The sequence below is a fragment of the Thunnus maccoyii genome, chromosome 4, assembly GCF_910596095.1.
Source record: "Thunnus maccoyii chromosome 4, fThuMac1.1, whole genome shotgun sequence".
In the NCBI taxonomy this organism is placed as follows: Eukaryota; Metazoa; Chordata; class Actinopteri; order Scombriformes; family Scombridae; genus Thunnus; species Thunnus maccoyii.
The window spans coordinates 21,744,795-21,765,387 of NC_056536.1; the positions used below are offsets into that span (position 1 = coordinate 21,744,795).

Consider the following 20,593-nt stretch of genomic DNA (forward strand, 5'->3'; position numbering starts at 1 on the left):
TCTTTCTTACTTAACAGTATTTATGTCTCATGCAAACATGAAGGCAAACATGTCTAACCTTTGCGCATGAAAGGAGATATCTTAAAGTCAAAGACTTCATCATTGGAGCCGTTCACCATCTTGTTTTTCTTCATGTTGTCAAACAGAACTTTTTCTATCACTTGCTTCTTCAGCTCCTCGGAGGGAGACAGTCCCAGAAACGAGCACAGCCGACTCAGTTCTTGCTCAGTATTCTACAAAAAGAAAACAAGCGTGATCTTGTGCTTGTGTAGTCTCAATCCCACAGACAGTCATTTCAATGCTCACCTCAATCAGATCCTCATAGAACAAGTAGAGGATATTAGAACTGGTCTTTTTCTTCTCCCACCACACTCTCACATGTTCGTACCAGGAACCAAACACCACTGTGAGATAACAGGAACACAAATCAGAGGTATTATGTGTTTACTCATTCATAAGTGTTAGAAATGTGAGTTATTTCCTCATAATTTACTTTTCCCCTCAATGAATCTCTGGAGGAAGCTGCTCCAGTCTCCAGGCTCAGGCTGGACCTTGTTCATGCGATCAAAGTGGAAGTAGGACACTGCACTGTCCTTGGCATTGCGGGCCACGTAGATAATCTGCAACCAGAAAGAAATCAGAGGGAAATGCTGCACAAGCATGAAGAGCTCCAGGCTTACGTTGAAAATTAATTTGCAATATACCTTAGAGTTCTGCTCCCAGAAAGACTTTGGAATGAACTGGACTGGCAGGTGTGTCTTGATAATGCGTGGAGAGGTGGTTAACTTATTCAGCTCATCCACTCCTGATACAGAAGAGTGTGATGTTACCAGAATGAAAAATGACACTGACTTACTGCATCTGCTTTTTAATGAACTTGCCTGATGGGAACCCAGGCATTTGTAACTCCAGGAATGGCACTCTCTCATGGAGAGAGACTGACTCCTGACGTTCAGATGACATCTGGCTGAAGTACAGAAGGTCAAGGACGTAGGACACCCATGTGTTTCCTTGGAAATTCAAAGAAAGATGTCTTATAGCAGTTGAAACAGATGCATCAACAAAAGCGAACACATACTGCCACAAAATGTTACAATAATGTATTGTGTAAAAAAAAAAAAAAAAAAAGCTCACTGACATACGTTAAAACCCCACCTGCTTTTGGATAAGTGGCTAAGAGAATATCATCTGGTCTGGCTTTGAAGTTCTGTACGTTGTCCCAGTTGTCAGTGAAGTATTTGGTCATGGAGACTCCATGGAAGTCAAACAGCGTAGGCCGAGGTGGCAGCGCCATCTGTGAGAATGGCAGATTTTTCAATGGCAGAAGTTTCTCCAAATGAGTTGCAGTTAGACTGATATCTAACACGAGCAGTACACTTATTAAACATGTTCATATTCAACATGTTTTTTGATAAGATAAGAGGAATGGGCACACCCAGACAGATAAAAGGCTACTTTACTTATTCTCCTGAGTAGCAGACCTACAAAGAACTGCGAACAAAGCGATTCAAGTCTCTCTGATCACCATCTCCTTTTTATATTCTCCCTCTCTGCTTGTTTAACACCTGGTGATATATTTTGGCACAAAACACACACAAACACTCAGAGATTCCTTCAAGTGTTCCTCTCATGAGTTGGAACACTTGGAATCTCCAATTTTTGATGATTATTACTTACAGCTTCATAAAAATACTCAATATGTTAGTTTCTGTGATTTTAATATTATGTAATTATAAATTACATGATTGAAGAAAGTTTCAGGGTGAGTGAATGGTTTGTTGTAGTTAGTTAGATGACAAATGACAAACAGTCAAAATGCAAACATGGTCTGTTAATGTTTTACTGGGCAGTTACATGAGATAACACAGTGTTAGCTATATGTAATAACAACAAATTAAACTTCTTTACTTGGACTCACAATCTATCAACAGAAAACATAACATATCCTAAAAGCCCAAACAAGCCATAAGTAATATATATAAACTCAAATGCATAAGCTCACCTGCAAATCGGGGTGTGTGTGTGTGTGTGTCAAAAGGGCAAAGTCAACTCTTTATCTGACACACTGTGCATCTTGTGTTACAGGATGTGCCAGATAGTTCACGCACCCCCCCCCCCACACACACACTTATTAGATAAAAAATCTGAGAAATGGGTACAAAACAGATGAATATCATAAATAAAAGATGAACATCACATGAATATCATTTTCAATTAATGTCCAATAAATAATTGATATGAAACCACAATAGCCTTGCTATCTACTCAGTGTGACTAACAGTGGGGACTCAGTGTTAATGATGGTTCCCACTGTTAGCAGACGTCTTTGCTTCGCCCTCCTGACATGAACACTGTTTAGTATTTTATGACCTGTTGCTCGGTCAAGTCAGGATCGCTGCTTTTTTTTGCACAATACTATGCTGTGCAATACTTCAACTTATATGTAACTTATATACTTTGTGATTTAAAATTGTAATTTTATTTAACTCTTTTTTTGTTTTTTGTGAAGGGTGGACTAGCAAAGTAAGAATTTCATTGTATGGTGTAATAGCTCATGTCTACTGTGCACATGATAATAAACTTCTTGAATCTTGAATCTTGAATCCAAACTGCAGAGATATTAAACATCCTTAGTCGAGCTCAGAGCTAATAACCAGGACACCAGATCACAGGAGATGTTGGCTTTAAAAGTTCCTTATACAAACTCTGAACTGGGGAAGACTGGTTTTTGGTACTATGCACCTTAGTACTGGAATGAGACACTTGTTCCTCTGAGGGACTTTTAAGTTCTATTAGCTGATATTCTTCATTTTATTTATTATTTTATTTGTCAGGGACAGTGCTTATTGATGAACGTATATATATATATATATATACATATATATGTTAATGAGCCAAAGTTAGCCTAAAAGACAAAATTTTCATCTGTTGTTCCTGGTCAGATATTAAAAGGCATCCTAAAACTAAAATCACATATGTTAGAAAACAAAAAGATAAGATTTTTATAAACACAACATATGAGAGCAAGAAAGAAAGAGTCAGCAAAATGGAAAAAGATAAATCACAGAAAACAACTGATCAATGATTTCAATGAGCCACATCTTCAGCCGGCCTGTGAAAGTGTGATGTGTAAGAATTTCCTTGATGTGCACGGGAAGTGAGTTCCAGTGTTTAGTTGCAATGTGATTGTGATTGTTTTAAGTAGTGTGTCTGTGAGTGTGTATGATGATTCTTTTGTGATTGTGATGTAAATTATCTTATTGTGATCCTGTGTATATTTAACCTGTTTTCAAGTCTCTCTCGCAAAAAAGATTTTGATCTCAGTGAGATTTTCCGAATAAATAAGGCTTAATAATAATTATTTCTTACTATTTAGATTTTAACTTTGTGCACAGTCTGCTACTGATGGTAGTGTTAGGATTCATTTACTTATTGATATTTCTGTAAATGCTGTTTTTATGTTGACTGGTCGACATGATCTGCAACACTGAGGCAATGAAGTCAACACAGAAGACGATATCCAAGTTCTCTTGTGCCCCCGATGGGACTCGCTGCGAAATTTATCTAATTTGAACTCTTTTACTGGATGGCCTCAGTAAAGAGCAGTCAATGAAGATATATAAAAATAAAAATAATAATAAATAACAATAAAGTAAATACACTTTAGTCCAACTGATTTCCTCAAATCAATGTCATGTAATGCAGTAATGTAATTCCCAAATATAGTAATATCCCATTTAATGTCAGTCAAATGTATAAAAAAAGTCTGATTATCATCAGTCAGCATTACTAAAATGAGAAATACTCCACACTGATTAGGTAATATTCCTGTCAATCAAATTTTACATCTGACTCAGTGGCATCAACATTATTATCTTATTAATCGCTTATCATTTCAGGACTTCATTATGCACTTTTTTGCACTAAACGTTAGTACGAAATTGCAGTGTCGGATTCTTCATTTTCTGCTTGTAGTCCTCATCAAACAGTTCATTCTGGGCCACAGTGAAATGGTTTTTCCAGTCACCAACTTTCCCTGGAGAAGCAGAGAGAATCATTCAGTAAATAAATGATTTAAGCTGATTTTGGTGCCAAAAAAAAAATCTTTACAAGGACTCTCAGTAGACATTTCTCTGTACCTTTTCTCATGAAAGGAGACACCTTGTGATTCATAAATTCAACAGTGGAATAGTTGTTCATTTTGTTTTCTTTCATGGTGTCAAACTTCACTCCAGTCATGACTCTTTCCTTCTCCTCAGCTGAGGGAGACAAACCAAGGAAGGAACAGAGTCTGTCTATCTCTCGTCCAGAGTCCTGCACGCATTAAAGAATCTCAGCGTTAGTCTTGTGATGCAGAAATCAAGGATGCATCGTGATTGTCTTTCTGACCAACAACTTGAAATGTTATATTATTCTTGACACATCTCTGTACAACACTTTTCTATACAACGTACTAAACATCTATATGTTAAAAGAAGTCTGACGTGTTGAAAAATACGCTAATTAGCTGAGCGTTAGATGAGAAGATCGATACCACTCTCATGTCTGTGCAGTGTATATGAAGCTGGGGTCAGGAGACGGTTAGCTTAGCTTAGCATAAAGACTAGAAACAGTAGCTCAGTAATCAGCACATCTTTTTATTTAAATTCGTACAAAAACTAAAATGTAAAAACAACCCATGGTATTATGGGGGATTATTAGCCCAGCTCTTTCTTGGTGCGGTGTAGTGATTCGTAGTGACTACAGGAAGGAGCCAGGCTAGCTGTTTTCCCCTGCTCCCATTCTTAATGCTAAGCTGACTTAACTGTCTCTTGGCTTTAGAGTCATATTTATTAATCTAACTCATGGCAAGAAAGCAAATAAGAGTATTTCCTAAAATATGAAACATTTTCCAATATAAATGCCACCACTGAACAAAGATAGGTGGTTATTGAGGTCACAATTGATTTAACATGGTCGAAACAACTTTTCACAGCTCACCTCAATCAGATCTTCATAGAACATATAATGAAGTTTTGTGTGAGTCTGTTTCTTCTCCCACCAGTTGTTCACATGGTCATACCACGGTCCAAACACCACTAAAGCCACAGAAAAACACATTAAGGAACATATCGAAAATGAGTGGAAAATTAAGCCTCGTTTACACTACAACTACTATTAAACTCACTCTTTCCCTCCATGAAATCCTGTAGAAATGTGCTCCAGTCTCCTGGTTCTGGCTGGAGACTGTTCATGCGGCCAAAGTGGTAATAGGACACTGCACAGTCCTTGGCATTACGGGCCACATAGACTATCTACACAAGAGAAAAAAACAAAATTTAAAGCTATCTGAATCAGAATCAAGTGAGGTGTTTGTGAATCACGTATTTACAGGCTGCATGGCTTGTACCTTGTTGTTCTGCTCCCAGAAGGACTTTGGCACAAACTGGACTGGTAGATGAGTTTTAATGAGACGAGGTGTGGTGGGGAGCTGGTCTGCCAAGTCTTTTCCTTTATGAAGAGAAGGATAATTCAGTGGCTGATCACATGCGTAGATAAGAGTTGTTTAATACCAGAGAACAACATGACTTATAGCCAACACAGTTGTGAAGTGCTTCTGAGATATTTCATTTGGCTAAATGAATTTACACACTGAAAAGCTGGTGATAAAAACATTGTTAGAAGGAACATACCATGCACATTTCCAGGTCTATATTTATATTCTGGAATTCTACCTGTATAAATATGCATGATATACAGTTCAAAAAACTACTTATTTATCCTATACTGGCTCTTTATGCAGCCCCTCAGTTCAGCCTCTGTCTGAAACAGCCCCTCGACAGACTTCCAGCAGCTTGGGAGGCTACGTAAACAAACAGCAGTAGTAGGATTTCACTTCTTTTTCTGGTTCTTTACTCAAAATGGAAACTTCTCAAATACATCTGTACATGTTCAAGCTGAAAGTCGATCCAAAATATGTGAGTCAACAAGGCAAACTATCCATGAAACACCTGAAAACCTGAAAACACCAAACCTGAGCAACAACATTAGCAACAAAGGCTACAGAACATTTGTGCCATTTGTGGGCATTCGCTAATGATCTGATGTCATCACAACGAGGAAGTAGAGGTAACTTTGCAAAAAAGAGTGATCAGAGCGCGCTGAAACCTGGGCTTTTGACTTGCAGGGAGCATTTTTACATATGTCCACCTCAAAGTTTTGAACCTTTGACCGTGTTTAACAGAAGTCTCTTTCACACATAGATCTGGGATAACCTTTCAGGCACCACTAGTGATTTTCACTATTCACACATGCAGCTACATTCAGATACATACACACATACCATGGCAATGCTGGAATAGATGGGCCAAGGGACAGTGCAGCAGATGACAGTCATGCAACACTTATGGATGCCAATTATCATAAAACTCAACAGAAGAAGAAGATGGGGCAAGGCGTGTCCAGTTTTCAGCCATTTTTGAAAAAAGGAGCTTGTATTGTACAAAAGAACTTGTATTGCTTGTTAGTTATCAAATCACCCACGAAAACATTGGCAAGGCAACTGTAAACAAGTCACGGATTCAAATACGTCATCATCAGAGTCTTATGATTGGTTTGCTCGCTCCATGTGAAAGCATCTCTCGTCAGACAGACATAACTTTTTATGTACTTGTCCCTGCAGTGCTACTGCATTCATTCACAGCACAGCCGCACCAGCATTTTCCCTGAAATGTTTCTGAGTCTTGAGGTGGGAAATTGGTGGTACAGATTTCCCTGAATATTGATCCCTGATCCCATTCACACATGACCACATACAGGAGAGGGGTTATAGATGTCCAACATCATAAGGAGATTTTAAAAAAAATCACAAAAAGTATAGTATGTCCTCTTTAAGTAGCCTATAATTATCAAGCACAAAAAAGTGAGACAACTACATATTTGCATGGGTGAAATCAAGATAAAAAAAAGATATAACTACTGAATACACATGAATACAAAGTCACAATGTTCAGGACAAAAAGGTCACTTGTTATAGGGCTGGTAAGACCTCAGGTGCACATTAACTTTAAAGGGACTGTTGACTGAGTGGGTAGCGTTGCACGACTCCACTCCTTGCTGAGAAAAGGTCATATTATCTACTGTGCTAGTTTTTACTGTATCAGAAATATCATAATACAAAAACTCAATATATTTTGTATAAAAATTTAACCTTCAATATTGATACTACATCATGTTTCTTTAAGACATGCAGTAGCCGGATATTTTATATTTTATTTAAAACAAGAACAAACTCAATCCAATTTACAGTAATTTATTGTGCCATTAATGAATGGCATTGACTCCTGAGACAGATCACTAATGAGTATCATGCATGCTAGTTCATGTATGGTGTGTATATTCATGAATAGGTTCAAATGTAAAGTCTTATGATAGCATTGATGCATTAGGGTATTGATGGGCTTTAGTGCTTACCAAACACACGCTGGTTTTTATTTGATCAGAGCTTGTCTGTGTTTCTAAGTGTTATGTATGTTATGTACAGTAGGTTCTATATTTCTTGTTGTGTGTGGTTATGTCATGTTATCATGTGATACAGCAACTAATGGGGATCTAAAAAAACAAACAATCAATCAAACTTGCTACATACAAACCTGACTGACTGTTACTATTGACGTGAGTCAGTCAGGTCCACTAGCAGAAAAAATGGAACAGATGTCAATTTACATGTCTGACAGTCAAGTCAAGTCTAGTCAATTTTTTTATATAGCCCCATTATAACAAATCATAAATTTGCCTCAGCGTTGCTTTACAATCTCTACAGCATAAAACACCCTCTATCCTTAGACCCTCGATTTGATAAGGAAAAAAATCCACTTAAGCCAGTTGTAAGTGGCTTAGCATCACGTAGTAATGAATAAAAGCAATTGGCATAATAAAAATTACACTTAGAGATGTTTTGGAGAGGTTTGGGGACACCGGTGACATCACAAACTAAAAACACCCTCGCTCTGATAAGGTTAGGTCTAGAGGTCTGAAATTTTATACAGGTATCCACATATGTGGTGATTTGCATAGTTCTGGCATAGAGCATGTCCTCGTTATTGTTATTCAAATATGACTCAAGGACAAGGACCTCTTTTTTGAGCCATATTTAAACTGATGTAGTTTTGATTGTGTTTTAGCCACATGCTAAACAAGCACATTTCCAGAAACTAGAACATGTTACCTTTCAAATGAAGCCTAATACATGGCCTCACAGTTCTTCTGTCATAAGCTTTTCCATTTAGGTATGCCAAATAGGCAAAAATTCTAAAAAAAAGGGTGGATGTTAAGAGGCTACCAGGGGAAAAAATGGTGGAGTCAGTGCCAAGTATCCCATTAATAATCGTGGCTACAGCAGAGTCATAAGCTCCTTAGTTTGTAAAATGCCATCAGAAAGCCACCAAGGCAGGTTTTATTTTAGCAGCAGCCCTTTCACCATATGACACGCATAACTGAGTGCATTCATGCAAACAAATTTGATCTGATGGATAACTGAATGAGCCTAAGAGAATGCTGTTTCAGGACTTTGTACAGTGATTGCAAAAAATAGAGCACTCACTGTCAAAATAACAATTATAATGAAGCAATTATAGCAACTGACGTTTGCACTGTAATATAAATATATGTAAATGTGACTATGACCACATGACTCAACCTGATTGTAGACCAGGTACGCTGATCTCCAGGAATGGCACTCTCTGATGAATAGGACTAGACGCCTGATGCTCTGGACACATCTGCCCAAAATACAGCAGATCCAGGATGTAAGAGACCCATGTGGTTCCTGGGATTAAAACATATGAATACAAGCTGTTCAGTGGTCTAAACATGGAAAATATATCAACACAAGTTGTGTATCAACATAAAATAATAGATTTAAAAGAATGACTACAAGTTCCATAACCTCATACTCAAAGCCCCACCTGCTTTAGGGTAAGTAGCTATGAGAATATCATCTGGTCTCGCTTTAAAGTTCTGTATGTTGTCCCAGTTGTCAGTGAAGTATTTGGTCATGGAGACTCCATGGAAGTCAAACAGTGTAGGCCGAGGTGGCAGCTCCATCTGTGAGAATGATTCATATTAAATTCAAATATCAATATGATATAATGGCTGCGCTGCCAGGACTGACACAATATTTGTCTGGATTTTATTTTATTTTATTTTATTACCAAAACAAATTAGTCAGTTATCATCTAGTCCAGTCTAGAGTACTTGTCAATTTGGAACTGGTATTTGCAAGTAGAATACTGGTTAGAGACTAAAAATTAACAACAGTAAATTATTTTTTTGTGTTAATTGCATTTAAGAGAAAAAATGACAATGCAGCTGACCACACCTGTAGTAAAAACATTCATGGTGCTTTACTAATAGAGGGAAACTCAAAAATTACATCATTTCCTATTCAGCTAATGCTGACTGTTCCCCACCCACAGCAAATAAAATACCCAAATACACAAAAGAACAACATTAACCTGCTGCTTACACTAATTTGTTAAAAGGCAATTTAAAAAAAAAAGTTAAAATAAATTCATGAATCCATTTAACCTTTACTTTACCTTTTCTTTAAGCGAAAAATGTGCTGATTCACTGTTGCAACCCCTCTTTCTGGTTCACTCCTCAACAACTCAAATATTCTCCAGGTCGTGAGTGAGGTGTGTGTCTCCACATTTCACTCATTAATCCTGTCATAAACAGAGAGAGGACCTCAAGTGGTTTGATTCAATGTTTGCCATCTAGGATCTATCATTTTAAGAGCATGAAGTCCAAAAAATATCATTACTCTAATAATCTACCAAATAACTGTTCACTGCCGCACATTTGAAACATACATATTTAAAGCTATACCATGTTGCTTTAGTGAATATTCAAGGTCAAAGAAATCCACTCACCCTGACGAAAACAGTGCTTGTGTCTGGATCATTCACAATGAAGAAGTCAGTTTGTTGTGTAATAGTCACAATGACATGTTAGACAACTTCCTGAAACGCATGTGGGCATGTACGTAGCAACCTAGAGTGTGACTGACTGGTCAAATATGTGAACCACTGCTTATCAGATCACAGATAAAATCTATTACTGCAGGTTAACCCTTTGACCTCTGCAATAGAAATGGTCCACCAGTGCCTACATTGGTATTTTTGCTTATTGTACTTTGCTTAAATGCTTCATATCCCTAAAATCTGTACAACCTAAGCTAAAAGGTTATGTAAGCCAATAAACCATAATGATTGGTATAAGTATTGAAATTGTGTCATAAATTAAATAATAGATATTTTCCCAGCATGGGTGATTGCGGCCGTTCCATTGGTTCCCCTGGCCCAATCAAGAGGGAGGCTAATCTATAAAGGGGAGAGGTGTCCATCTTTCTGCCTCTCACTCTTTGGATGGCACGCCCACTTCCGGCTCCCGCGCTTCCGTCTGACGGTAGCTCACCGGTTGCAGGTAAATGTGTGTTGGCTACACCGTTTGCGTTGGTGTAGACTGTTTGGTTGGCGCTTCACGAATTTCATCATTGCAGACTTTTTGCTGACTCCCCCGGTCTGTCAGAACCCGGTGTTTGATGCATCGTTAACGCTCGTTAACAGATCGCTTGTCGGACGGTATGTATGCCACATGCTCTGTCTCCTCAAGCCTCTACTTTTTTAGCCTGCCTGTGTTAACAGGGCTCTGTTTACTATAGGTACGGTTAGCCATCACGGCTAACCATAGCCCCAGGCTCCATCTGCTCTACCTGTTCTGGTGTGGTGCTGCACGGTGCGGCTGTCCTGGGTCTGTGCGGCCTGCTGTCCTTTCCAGCCGCTGTCGTGGCTGCAACAGCTCGTCGATCTGCTCTCGGGAGCGGGTGTGTGTCGGCCTGGGTCCCAATTGTGGGGTTAATTTAATTTGATCAACTTTGGGTTGGGTTATCTTCTTTTGATTTCCTATTCAGTTTGCTATGGTTTGTGGTTTATTTTGCATTAGTAGTTTTATGTAATTGTGATAAGTTGTGTACATCCATTGTTTAATTAAGTGGAATTTGGCCATGTTTTTTTTTTTTTTTTTTTGTATTGTTTCATGTGTTTTTGGATTTACCTTGTTTCATTTTATAATGCTTTTCTTTGCTAGCTTATTTTTGGTTTCATTCTACTTTGGTTAGATTAGAATTAACTTCTTTTTTCCTTAGTTTAATGTTTTGGCAGCTTAGGGTTTTGTTGTGTCCATTTACTTAGCTGCCAACAGTATTTTTATTGTTTAGTTTTGTTTATTTGGGTTTAGGTTTCTTTTGTTTCTAATTTGTTGTCTCCCTTTTCAGTTGCTGAGAGCTACCGGTGGTGGTCCCTGGTGTCCTTGTGGTGGTTTCCCCTTTTGAGTGTGTGTGCTGTGCACCCCCTTTTTTTGTTTTTTAGTTTTTCACATCTGATCGGGGTGATTTTGTTTTCCCTGGATTCCTCTCACTCCCGACTCACGTCCCCGTACTGGTAAGCCTCAGCACCGATCAGGTTCCCACTTTTTTTTTTTGTACAGTTTTAATTGTTATAATAAATAAATATATTTTAACTGGAACCATGTCCTGTCTGTCTATTTAGCAAACAAACCTCCGTGCTTTGTGGGTCATTTCACCACCTTGATTATTCCTAGGGTGAAATTCCCTAGGTGGCGTAGTTGTAAAGTGTTCTAATGACTCCTCGCTCGCTAGTCCTCCCCCTCGTTATATCGCCACATAAACATGTCTGATTGTTGACTTCTACATGTTCTGGTAATATTCTTAATAAAAAAGTAAGATGGCTCTAAGGGCAGCTCTATATCTACATTTTTTTAATTTCATTTTGTATGTTTTGCTAATATCCTAATTTTGGACACTCCTAAAATATGTGTATGGTCTCCTACCAGGCCTCAGCCCCTCCAGTACTGATCTGAGGTGCCAACAAATTGATATGATGAGGGATCCAGAAAAATCTCTTAACTTTCCATTGGAATTCCTTCCAAATGGGACTATTTGTTGTTTTATGTCCTGATCTGCATGATAATTCCCAGCTTACATCTGAAATTATGGTGTTCATCTCCAATTCCTATTTTTCCTTGATACCCAAACTGTAATCCATTGGTTTCTTCTTGTGATATCGTTTGTGTGAAATCTTCTTTTTAATATTCTCTTTAATTGTTAACATAAATACATGTTTTATATTGGATGGTGAAGTACATAGTTTTTCCCCATTCTTTGTGTTTCTGTAAGTAACACACCTGTAGGTATCTAAAAAAGTCATGGGCTGGAAGGTTAAATTTATGCTGAAGCTGTTCAAAGGAGATCAGGTCTCCTCCTTCAAATAACTGACCCAACATGATAAACCTTTTTCTTCCCTTTTTTTTTTTTTTTTTAAACCCTGCTTCTAATTTGGATGGAAGAAAGTCGATGTTATATGCAATCTTCATTGCTCTATATGTTGACATGGGGAGTCTTAACTGCTTTTCTCACATTTGACCGTATTTTTAAAGTGGTTCTTACCCATTGGTTGGTAATTTTAGTTACTCTAGGTATGTTGATTCATAAATGGATTGTGTCTAAGGACATTTTTGGGCAATCACTCTGTTCCATCCCAACCAATATGGTATCGTTATCTTGGGATATCCATACCACCATTGAGCTAAGCTGGGCTGCCCATTAATATTTTTCAGGTTAGGTAAATCTAGGCCTTCATTTTCTTTTGAGCATAGCATTCTTTTCAATTTAATTTTCGGTCTTTTGTTTTTCCACAAGAATTTAGATAGCCATTTGTTAATTGTTTTGAATGTTTAGAAATTGAGACATCTAAAGGGAGAGATTGGAACATAAAGAGCAGCCTTAGCAATATGTTCATTCATGTTATTTCCACTCACCCAATAAGGGATAGGGGGAGGACTTCCCCTCTTGTAAGGTCAGTTTTTATTTCATCCATCAGTTTCCAATAGTTGGCCTTGAATAACTGATGTGTCAGAAGTTATGACGATTCCTAGGTATCTGAACCCTTGGTTATGTTGGGATGGGCAGTAGTGTGTTTGCGTTTATTAGCAATAATTCATAATTATCATAGATAATTAAGAATTATGAAAATAAGATATTGTTAACCTTAATAATTCGGGCACCAACTGTTGGATCTGTGAGGAACACAGTTGATTATTTGCAATAATTATCAATTATCAAAGATAATTAACTAATTATAACAATTAATAGAATTATTAATATGAATTAACAAATACAGGGCACCACCCGGAAACCGGGACCAATAACCAAACAAGGTAGTCTCATAAAAGGAGTTAACCTAGAATGTTAATATCTGAGAGATATCAACATTCAAGGGTGAACAAAGAAGGGTGAATTCGAGCTCTGACTCCTTCAATCAGCCACTTTTCTGTGACGCACGTTGTCTGGTTTCTGATCGACAAAGCAACTTACTTTCTCACTCATGGTGGCACAAACACAGCAGTAGTCCCGAGCGGGACAAACACAAAACAGTTTAGCGTTGTGAACACAACTAAACAGGCAGCAAACTTAAAATACTCCTAAGAGTAAGCAGGAAAAATGGACTCGGCGGTCCGTCAACTCGCACAACAAGAAACAATAGCAACAAACAACTCTGCTGTGCAGGAGCCTCTCCGCCAATGAGAGACTGTATGTTGACTGTTCCCTGCTGAGGTGTGAAAATCGCAAAGCATCCTTGGTTACATGTCATCATGTCATCTCTTTCTAATTGTTTTATTTTATTTTATAGCTTCATTTGCTCTTCCAATCATATTTTTTTTTAGTCTTGATGCAATCTGGATTGTTTTTCCCCTATGACTGTTTTGTGTTACCTCCCCATTATCATTTGTCTCAAAGTCTTCTTTTAGGTTCTGTTTTAAATCTTGCAATACTGCTGTATTGGTCAGTAACGAGATGTTTAGTCTCCAGTATCTGAAGAAATTTCCTTTACCTTTCTTTCTTCTTTATAAATATGACAGGGGCATGGTCACTCAGTGTTACTGGCTCAATTGCCAGTGACGCTCAAGTGATCAATCAATTGTTCAAGTATGTATGGCAAAAGTGTTAATATTGTCCTTCAATTTTGTTCTCAACCCAAACCTCAATTTCAACACAATGCACCTGTAAAGTATCTGAGACACAACATACGACTGCACGTCTGTTAGAATCATAGAAGCAAGCATCAAACATGATGGAAAAAAATAACTTATACATAAGAAGAAATGAGAACTGACTTCCAAATACCCAACTGATTGAATGAACATCCTATGAACCAGTTTCTGTAGAGACAGAGAGTTGTGACTACAATCTTTCTGGGGAGACACACGTAGTGCTACCGCAACTCTCTGACAGCAAAGTTGCTGTAATGAGAGTTGCCTGTACACTAAAGTGAAATAAGACAAAATTATATTAAATTATCTTAGCCTTTTGTCCTCTGAAGGGAAAACCCCTACTGTTTTTTTTTTCATTTGTATGAACCAGCCAAATTTAACTCCTTGTTACAATAAGACCAAAGCAAGCAAACATATGAGCCTGGTTTATAACGCATTTAACAGTTACTTGTCAGTGTACTTACATCTCAAAGTTGTTTGCTATTAATTTTTCACCTTGAACAAAAATCTGCAAGTCTGCATTCATCATTGTTGACAGACCTGCTCTATTTGATGTCAATGCTGTAACCAGAGGATTGTGCAACAGTTCCTTCTGGAGATTGTCATGATCATCCAACTTAAGACGAATCCCCATCTCTTTAAGAGTGGGGGCCGCATCCGTGAGAGTCGTGAAGATCTTCATGGTGGATTCAAATAAAATAAATAAAAGCAAGTCATGAAGACCGTAAGATAGAATATCAAAATCAGTAAATGCCGAGCTGAGCAGCGTTTAACCTCTTAACATCCACCAGGTTGCGGGCAACCCGCTTAAGCCATTTGTAAATGGTAGCATCACACAGTAATGACTAAAATCAATTGGCACAATTTGGCCAATTGGAGATAACTGGAGAGGTTCGGGGACACCAGTGACACCACAAACTAAAAACTCCCTAGCTCTCATAAGGTTAGGCCTAGAGGTCTGGAATTTTATACAGGTTGACAAGATGTAGAAGGTATGTAGTGATTTGCATGGTTCTGGCATAAAGCATGTCCTAATTGTTGTTATTCAAATATGACTCATTATAAACGAGGAACAGAAATACTTTTTTGCCTTATTTGAACTGATGTAGTTTTGTTTGTTTCACATTTCCAGAAACTAGAAGATGTCACTTGTCAAATGAAGCCTAATACATGCATCTTGGCCTTACAGTTCTTCTGTTATAAGCTTTTCCATTTGGGTGTGCCAAATAGGTGAAAATTCTATAAAAAGGGTGGATGTTGAAGGGTTAAAAGATTTTTTAAGCTGGTTTTGAAAGTGCTGACTGAGCTGCAGTTCTTTACATCGTCAGGCAGGGTGTTCCATTGATTTGTGGCTGTTACAGGACAAGCTGATGATGATTATCCCAAAACCTTTCTTTTAGCACCACCAACATGTTCACATTTGTAGTTTTAAGTGAAATGTCTCAACAACTATTGGATGGATTGTCATGAAATTTGGTACACACATTCATGTCCTCCCTCAGGATGAATTGTAGTCACTTTGACGATCCCCTAGCTCTTCATCTAGCATCATAATCAGGTCAAAACACTTTGGTTTATGACCAAATACCTGCAAAATAATCACATCAGACAGCCCCAGCTGTACTTTGTGTGTAGTGCTAATTACAAATGTTAGCATGCTAACACTCTAAACTAAGATTATACCTGCATACAAGGGCATAGTTTCCACTGGGGATAGTGGAGACATGTCCCCCTCACACTTCAAAATCCCATTTCTGTTTGTTGTTTTTTTTTTTTTTACCATTAATATTTTCCTAAAATCATGCAATCATTGAACATTAATCAAAGACAAGGCAGTAAAGGACAGATGCAAATTCAACATTATCTACCAAATTAAGTGTAAAGAAAACAAACATCAGTACTTTTTTTTCAGGATTTTTTTACACAAACACAGTATACATTTCCAACATAGCAAACCAGACAAAGACATAGCTACAATTATTTAATATACATACATATTTCTCAGGGATTGAGAATAGGCACAGTGGTCTAAAAATGTTTTGGAACCACTGTTTTAGACACGATTAGTTGCTTGATCTGCTTTGCACTTTATTGTAGTCTACTGGTTTAATGACATAACATGAGCAACAAGTTGGGTACACACTCCATACCTCGGCTGTCACACTAGAAGCGACAGTAACTTAATTTTAACATAAATTTGCCACACAGTATCCATTAAATGATCTTCACATATACCGCAGTCCTGTTCAAATTTTAGTGTGGAACTGAAGTGTGGGATCCTTCATCTTTTTCATGTAGTCTTCATCAAACTCTTCATTCTGGGCCACAGTGAAGTGGTTCTTCCAGTCACCAACTTTTCCTGCAGAACCACAAAGATTCAGTCAGTTATTTTAGCTGAAGGTGGATATCTGGTTTTTTTCCTGGTCACATATACTGTATAACATTATTCAATGTACCTTTTCTTATGAAGGAAGATATTTTGAAATCCATCCCTCTATATGTTGAATGATTGACCATGTTATTCTTTTTCATATTATCAAACTGCACTTCCCCTCTAATTCTTTCCTTCTCCTCGGCTGAAGGAGACAAACCAAGAAAGCAGGAGAGTTTGTCTATTTCCCGTCCAGTATCCTGGAAATGCAACGGTCAAATGTTATCATCATATTATTAAAAGCTAGCAGAACTTTGGAAAAGTCATGTGAACAAGAAGAGACTTCTAAATCACACAAATACAAGTAAAGACATCTTGCAAAAATAAATAAATTACCTCAATAAGATCTTCATAGAAGATGTAATGGAGGTTTGGATAAGTCTGTTTCTTCTTCCACCAGCCGTTCACGTGGTCATACCAGGATCCAAATACCACTGAAAAAGTAAAAGAATATATAAAAGCACTTGCAGAGTGTGGAAGAAATATGTGCATCTCCAATGCAAACAACTCTGTCACTGTATTTAATACATACTCTTTCCCTCCATAAATCTCTGGAGGTAACTGCTCCAGTCTCCAGGATCTGGATGGATTTTGGTCATGCGTTCAAGGTGGAAATAAGACACCACGCTGTCCTTTGCATTGCGGGCCACGTAGACTATCTACACAACAACAAAAACACAATTTGGTTTAAAGACTAAACTGTTGATACTTAAAAGGCATTTTTATTCTTTTGTGTAAAGTTGTTATATGTGCTGCTGACACCTGGGACATTGTTTCACAACCAGAGGTTATTCAGTGTCACCAAAGGTCTTTTGGTTTCCAGAGGACAACATTCACCTCAAATGACTGTTAATGGATCAGTTACATAACAGGATTATGAAAAAATACAATAGTGACAATATTCTTTCTCACATAAATTTCAATTTCTTCCATTAGATGTCATGATTTGATACACTTTTGGTCAGGTGTGCCGTTTAACACTATGTGACTGTGCATTTTCAAACCTATAGTTTGTTTCCTCTGGTCCGAATCCATGGATAAAGGTCCTGAAGAAGCTCCTATCTGCCAAATTAATTGCTGCAAACTGCTGCAATAAATTAACAGGCAAGACTAGACAGAAGATTACATATACAGATATGGCTGAAAAAATTGGTACCCTTCCACCTTTTTTAAAAAAAAAAAAAATCAGCTTGGATCTGTATTGAAGTTTTCCTTGGTTCTTTATCAACCATTTGAACAATCCCTCTGTTCAAGGTCCCTCTGTCCTTCTGTGTGTGATACTAATTAAAACACAATAGTCTGCTTAAAGTATCACTACAAATCAATTATTTCTTATAACTTCTAAGGGGTAACAATCATTTTGTCCAGGCTACTGTAGAATGTCTTTGTAGAATAAGCATGAATTCTGTTATTTTCACAACTTTTTATATTTTGTTCCACTGCAAACCAAACATACACATGTATTGATAATAAGATATATTTTCATTTCAACACTGTTAAGGGTGAATGGTGCATTATTTTAATAAAATGCAAGGGTACCAATCATTTCGGCCATGTCTGTATAATCCAGGGTCTGAAGAGACTATCTCTCCAGCTCCAGGCCACTCCAAAACGCATTCCAGTCAAAGTTAATCAATGAGATAATCTCGACATGATAGAGAACAGTATATTCCCTTAGATTGCACCATATAAGTATCCTCCCCTATCTCACCTTTTTGTGATCTTGAGACAATGGAAATAACACACAGGGAATGTACCTTGCAGTTTTGCTCCCAAAAGGACTTTGGCATAAACTGGACAGGAAGATGAGTTTTGATAAGTCGAGGAGAAGTGTGGAGCTTGTCGGCCAATTCTGTTCCCTTGAAGATCTGTGGAGAAGACCCTGATCCTGGAAATTATTAAAACAGTTTACATCACAGTGATTCCTTCAGTGTAGTAAGTACAGTGCCTGAATAAAAACATGATAAAATGCTTTTGCATAGCTACAGAAGGGAGGTGTGCTCGACTGCACAAGATGTCTTGGCAGTGGACAAGCATAAAAAGAGGCAGGAGCACTTTGACTTTATGCAGCACAGACTTTATTCCATGAACTGATGTTTCACTACAAGCGTGCCTTCTTCAGACCTGCACTTCAGAGTTTAAGTGCTACAGAAGACAAGCTTGTGCCGAAATGTCAACTCATGAAATAAAGTGAAATTGCTACTGCCTCTTTGCAATTTTTATGCTTATCTGCTGCCTACAATGATAAAAGGCTTGTGAACATTTCTGATGCGATGAAGATAAATGCATCACTGACACACAACCTTTACAATAAAACACAATGAAACAAAATTTAATGTGCATTTTTAGTTTACAGACTGAAGCAAAGGGTGAAAAATTTCCACCATGGCCACCACAAGTGGCCACAAGTTTGTGACATGAAATATGATGAGTATGAGATTGTTTGCTAAACCTGGCTGCAGAGAAGGCACGATGATCTCTAAGTGAGGCACTCTTAGATAGATAGGGATGGATGTCTGACGCTCTGGAGATGTTTTACCAAAGTACAGCAGGTCAAGGATGTAGGAGAGCCATGTGTGTCCTAAAAGACAGACAGAATAAAAAAGATTGTCACGATCCAAACGACTCACCTCCATATACACATCTGTTAAAGAGCAGTTACACATGCTGTTCATGTTGATGGACAGACCTGCTTTGGGGTATGATGTAATAAGTATATCATCTGGCCTGGCCTGAAACTTTTGAATGTTCTCCCAGTTGTCTGTTAAATAGTGGGTCATTGACACTCCGTGGAAATCGAACAGCTCCGGTCGAGAAGATAAATCCATCTTTAAAAAAAAAGGAAAAAAGAGACATGAAAAACATATGGTGGTGTTTGGTTTCATACTAGAACAATCTGATTGTAGGGAAAAAGGACAGACTAAAAAGAAAATAAAAGTAAGAGAAAGTAGTAAATTAATTCAAATTAACTTTGAGGTTGTCTCAGGAAATAAATAATTTTCAAGACGCATTCATGTCATTTCTCAAAATGAAGAAGACAAACAGCAAATTTGCATTTACATATTTGTTGTGTTTAGCTCCATGTTGAATGTTAAACAAGTATTAAACTCTACTGGAAAATAAAGCAAAGTGTTTTAAAAAAAAAAAAAAAAGGAAAATTATACAAATTATCGTAATTAAACGCAGTCATCTGGAGACATACAGTACCTTGTCCATTGATGTTCAGTTTGTCCTCTGATCACTGTTCGCTTTATATAGCATTTATACCTTTCTCTTCTTATCTCACCTACATTAGTTATACATCAAATGTACAACTACCCCCTCGTTGCCCAACTGACCTTGGTCTTTATTTTGTTTTCTAGTAACTCATTGTTCTTATGGCTTATTCGTTCACTATACTCCTGCTTTTACAAAAACATAAAGTTCACATGGTTGTCCTCAATTTTTTAAAAGGAGACTAGCAATTCTTTATATTTTCCTTATTGTCAACAGATCAAACCAAACCAACAATGAATTGATCCTACTAACAAGTATCGTGTGTATATCCATATCCAAACATAACAATAATAATAATAAGCTTTATTTATAGAGCACCTTTCATGACATAAAATGCAGCTCAAAGTGCTTTACAAAGAAATATAAAACATAGATACAGATATATACATATGCACAAGCACATAGATACACACACACACACACACATACATATATATATATATATACATATGTATGCGTATATATATACATACATAAACATATACATACACACATATATATACACACACACATACATATTAAACGGGATAAATATCAGTTAAGACATAGTAAAGGAGTAAAAGACAAATTCTAGAGAAGGGATAAAATTATAGGTATAACAAAATCAATTAAAGGCAAGGTCATAGAAGTAGGTTTTGAGTTGCTTCTTAAAACTGTCAACCGAGGTGGCCTGCCTGATATGAGGAGGGAGCATGTTCCAAATCCTCGGTGCATAACAACTGGAGGCAGCATCGCCATACCTCTTGCTGTTCGTCAGTGGCACCTTCAGCAGACCAG

General features: G+C 37.5%; 3 protein-coding genes and 1 long non-coding RNA gene across 5 annotated transcripts in view; 1 reads left to right on the top strand and 3 right to left on the bottom strand.

Annotated features, from left to right (window-relative positions):
• LOC121895067 (cytosolic sulfotransferase 3-like) overlaps window positions 1-10,831 on the bottom strand; it is an 11,071-nt gene extending 240 nt beyond the window's left edge. Inside the window, exons 1-7 of the mRNA XM_042407898.1 lie at window positions 10,754-10,831; window positions 1,156-1,294; window positions 882-1,010; window positions 705-805; window positions 494-620; window positions 307-404; window positions 59-233 (exon numbers count right to left, since the gene is read on the bottom strand). Coding sequence (XP_042263832.1) covers window positions 59-233; window positions 307-404; window positions 494-620; window positions 705-805; window positions 882-1,010; window positions 1,156-1,294 — 769 coding nt within the window. The 5' untranslated portion in view covers window positions 10,754-10,831. The remainder of the gene's footprint in view (window positions 1-58; window positions 234-306; window positions 405-493; window positions 621-704; window positions 806-881; window positions 1,011-1,155; window positions 1,295-10,753) is intronic.
• Window positions 2,854-10,840, bottom strand: LOC121895066 (cytosolic sulfotransferase 2-like). 2 transcript variants are annotated; one of them, XM_042407897.1, is made up of 10 exons: window positions 10,754-10,811; window positions 9,912-9,934; window positions 9,579-9,704; window positions 8,946-9,084; window positions 8,678-8,806; window positions 5,390-5,490; window positions 5,168-5,294; window positions 4,981-5,078; window positions 4,140-4,314; window positions 2,854-4,036 (listed from the first exon to the last, which is right to left on the bottom strand). In XM_042407897.1, exons 4-10 carry the CDS (start codon window positions 9,082-9,084, stop codon window positions 3,924-3,926), a joined length of 882 nt encoding a protein of 293 aa, XP_042263831.1. In that variant the 5' UTR covers window positions 9,579-9,704; window positions 9,912-9,934; window positions 10,754-10,811; the 3' UTR covers window positions 2,854-3,923. The 2 variants fall into 2 exon arrangements, with proteins under 2 accessions (XP_042263831.1, XP_042263830.1); XM_042407896.1 differs by lacking the exon at window positions 9,912-9,934 and having other exon boundaries at window positions 10,754-10,840.
• LOC121895068 lies at window positions 10,380-11,401 on the top strand. The gene is made up of 4 exons (XR_006095667.1): window positions 10,380-10,464; window positions 10,541-10,622; window positions 10,703-10,864; window positions 11,315-11,401. It is a non-coding gene; the product is annotated as an uncharacterized LOC121895068 (long non-coding RNA).
• Window positions 11,402-16,199: 4,798 nt separating this feature from the next.
• On the bottom strand, window positions 16,200-19,368 carry LOC121895963 (cytosolic sulfotransferase 3-like). Its single transcript, XM_042409537.1, has 7 exons — window positions 19,230-19,368; window positions 18,993-19,121; window positions 18,298-18,422; window positions 17,073-17,199; window positions 16,877-16,974; window positions 16,566-16,740; window positions 16,200-16,468 (listed from the first exon to the last, which is right to left on the bottom strand). Exons 1-7 carry the CDS (start codon window positions 19,366-19,368, stop codon window positions 16,356-16,358), a joined length of 906 nt encoding a protein of 301 aa, XP_042265471.1. The 3' UTR covers window positions 16,200-16,355.
• Window positions 19,369-20,593: the final 1,225 nt, after the last annotated feature.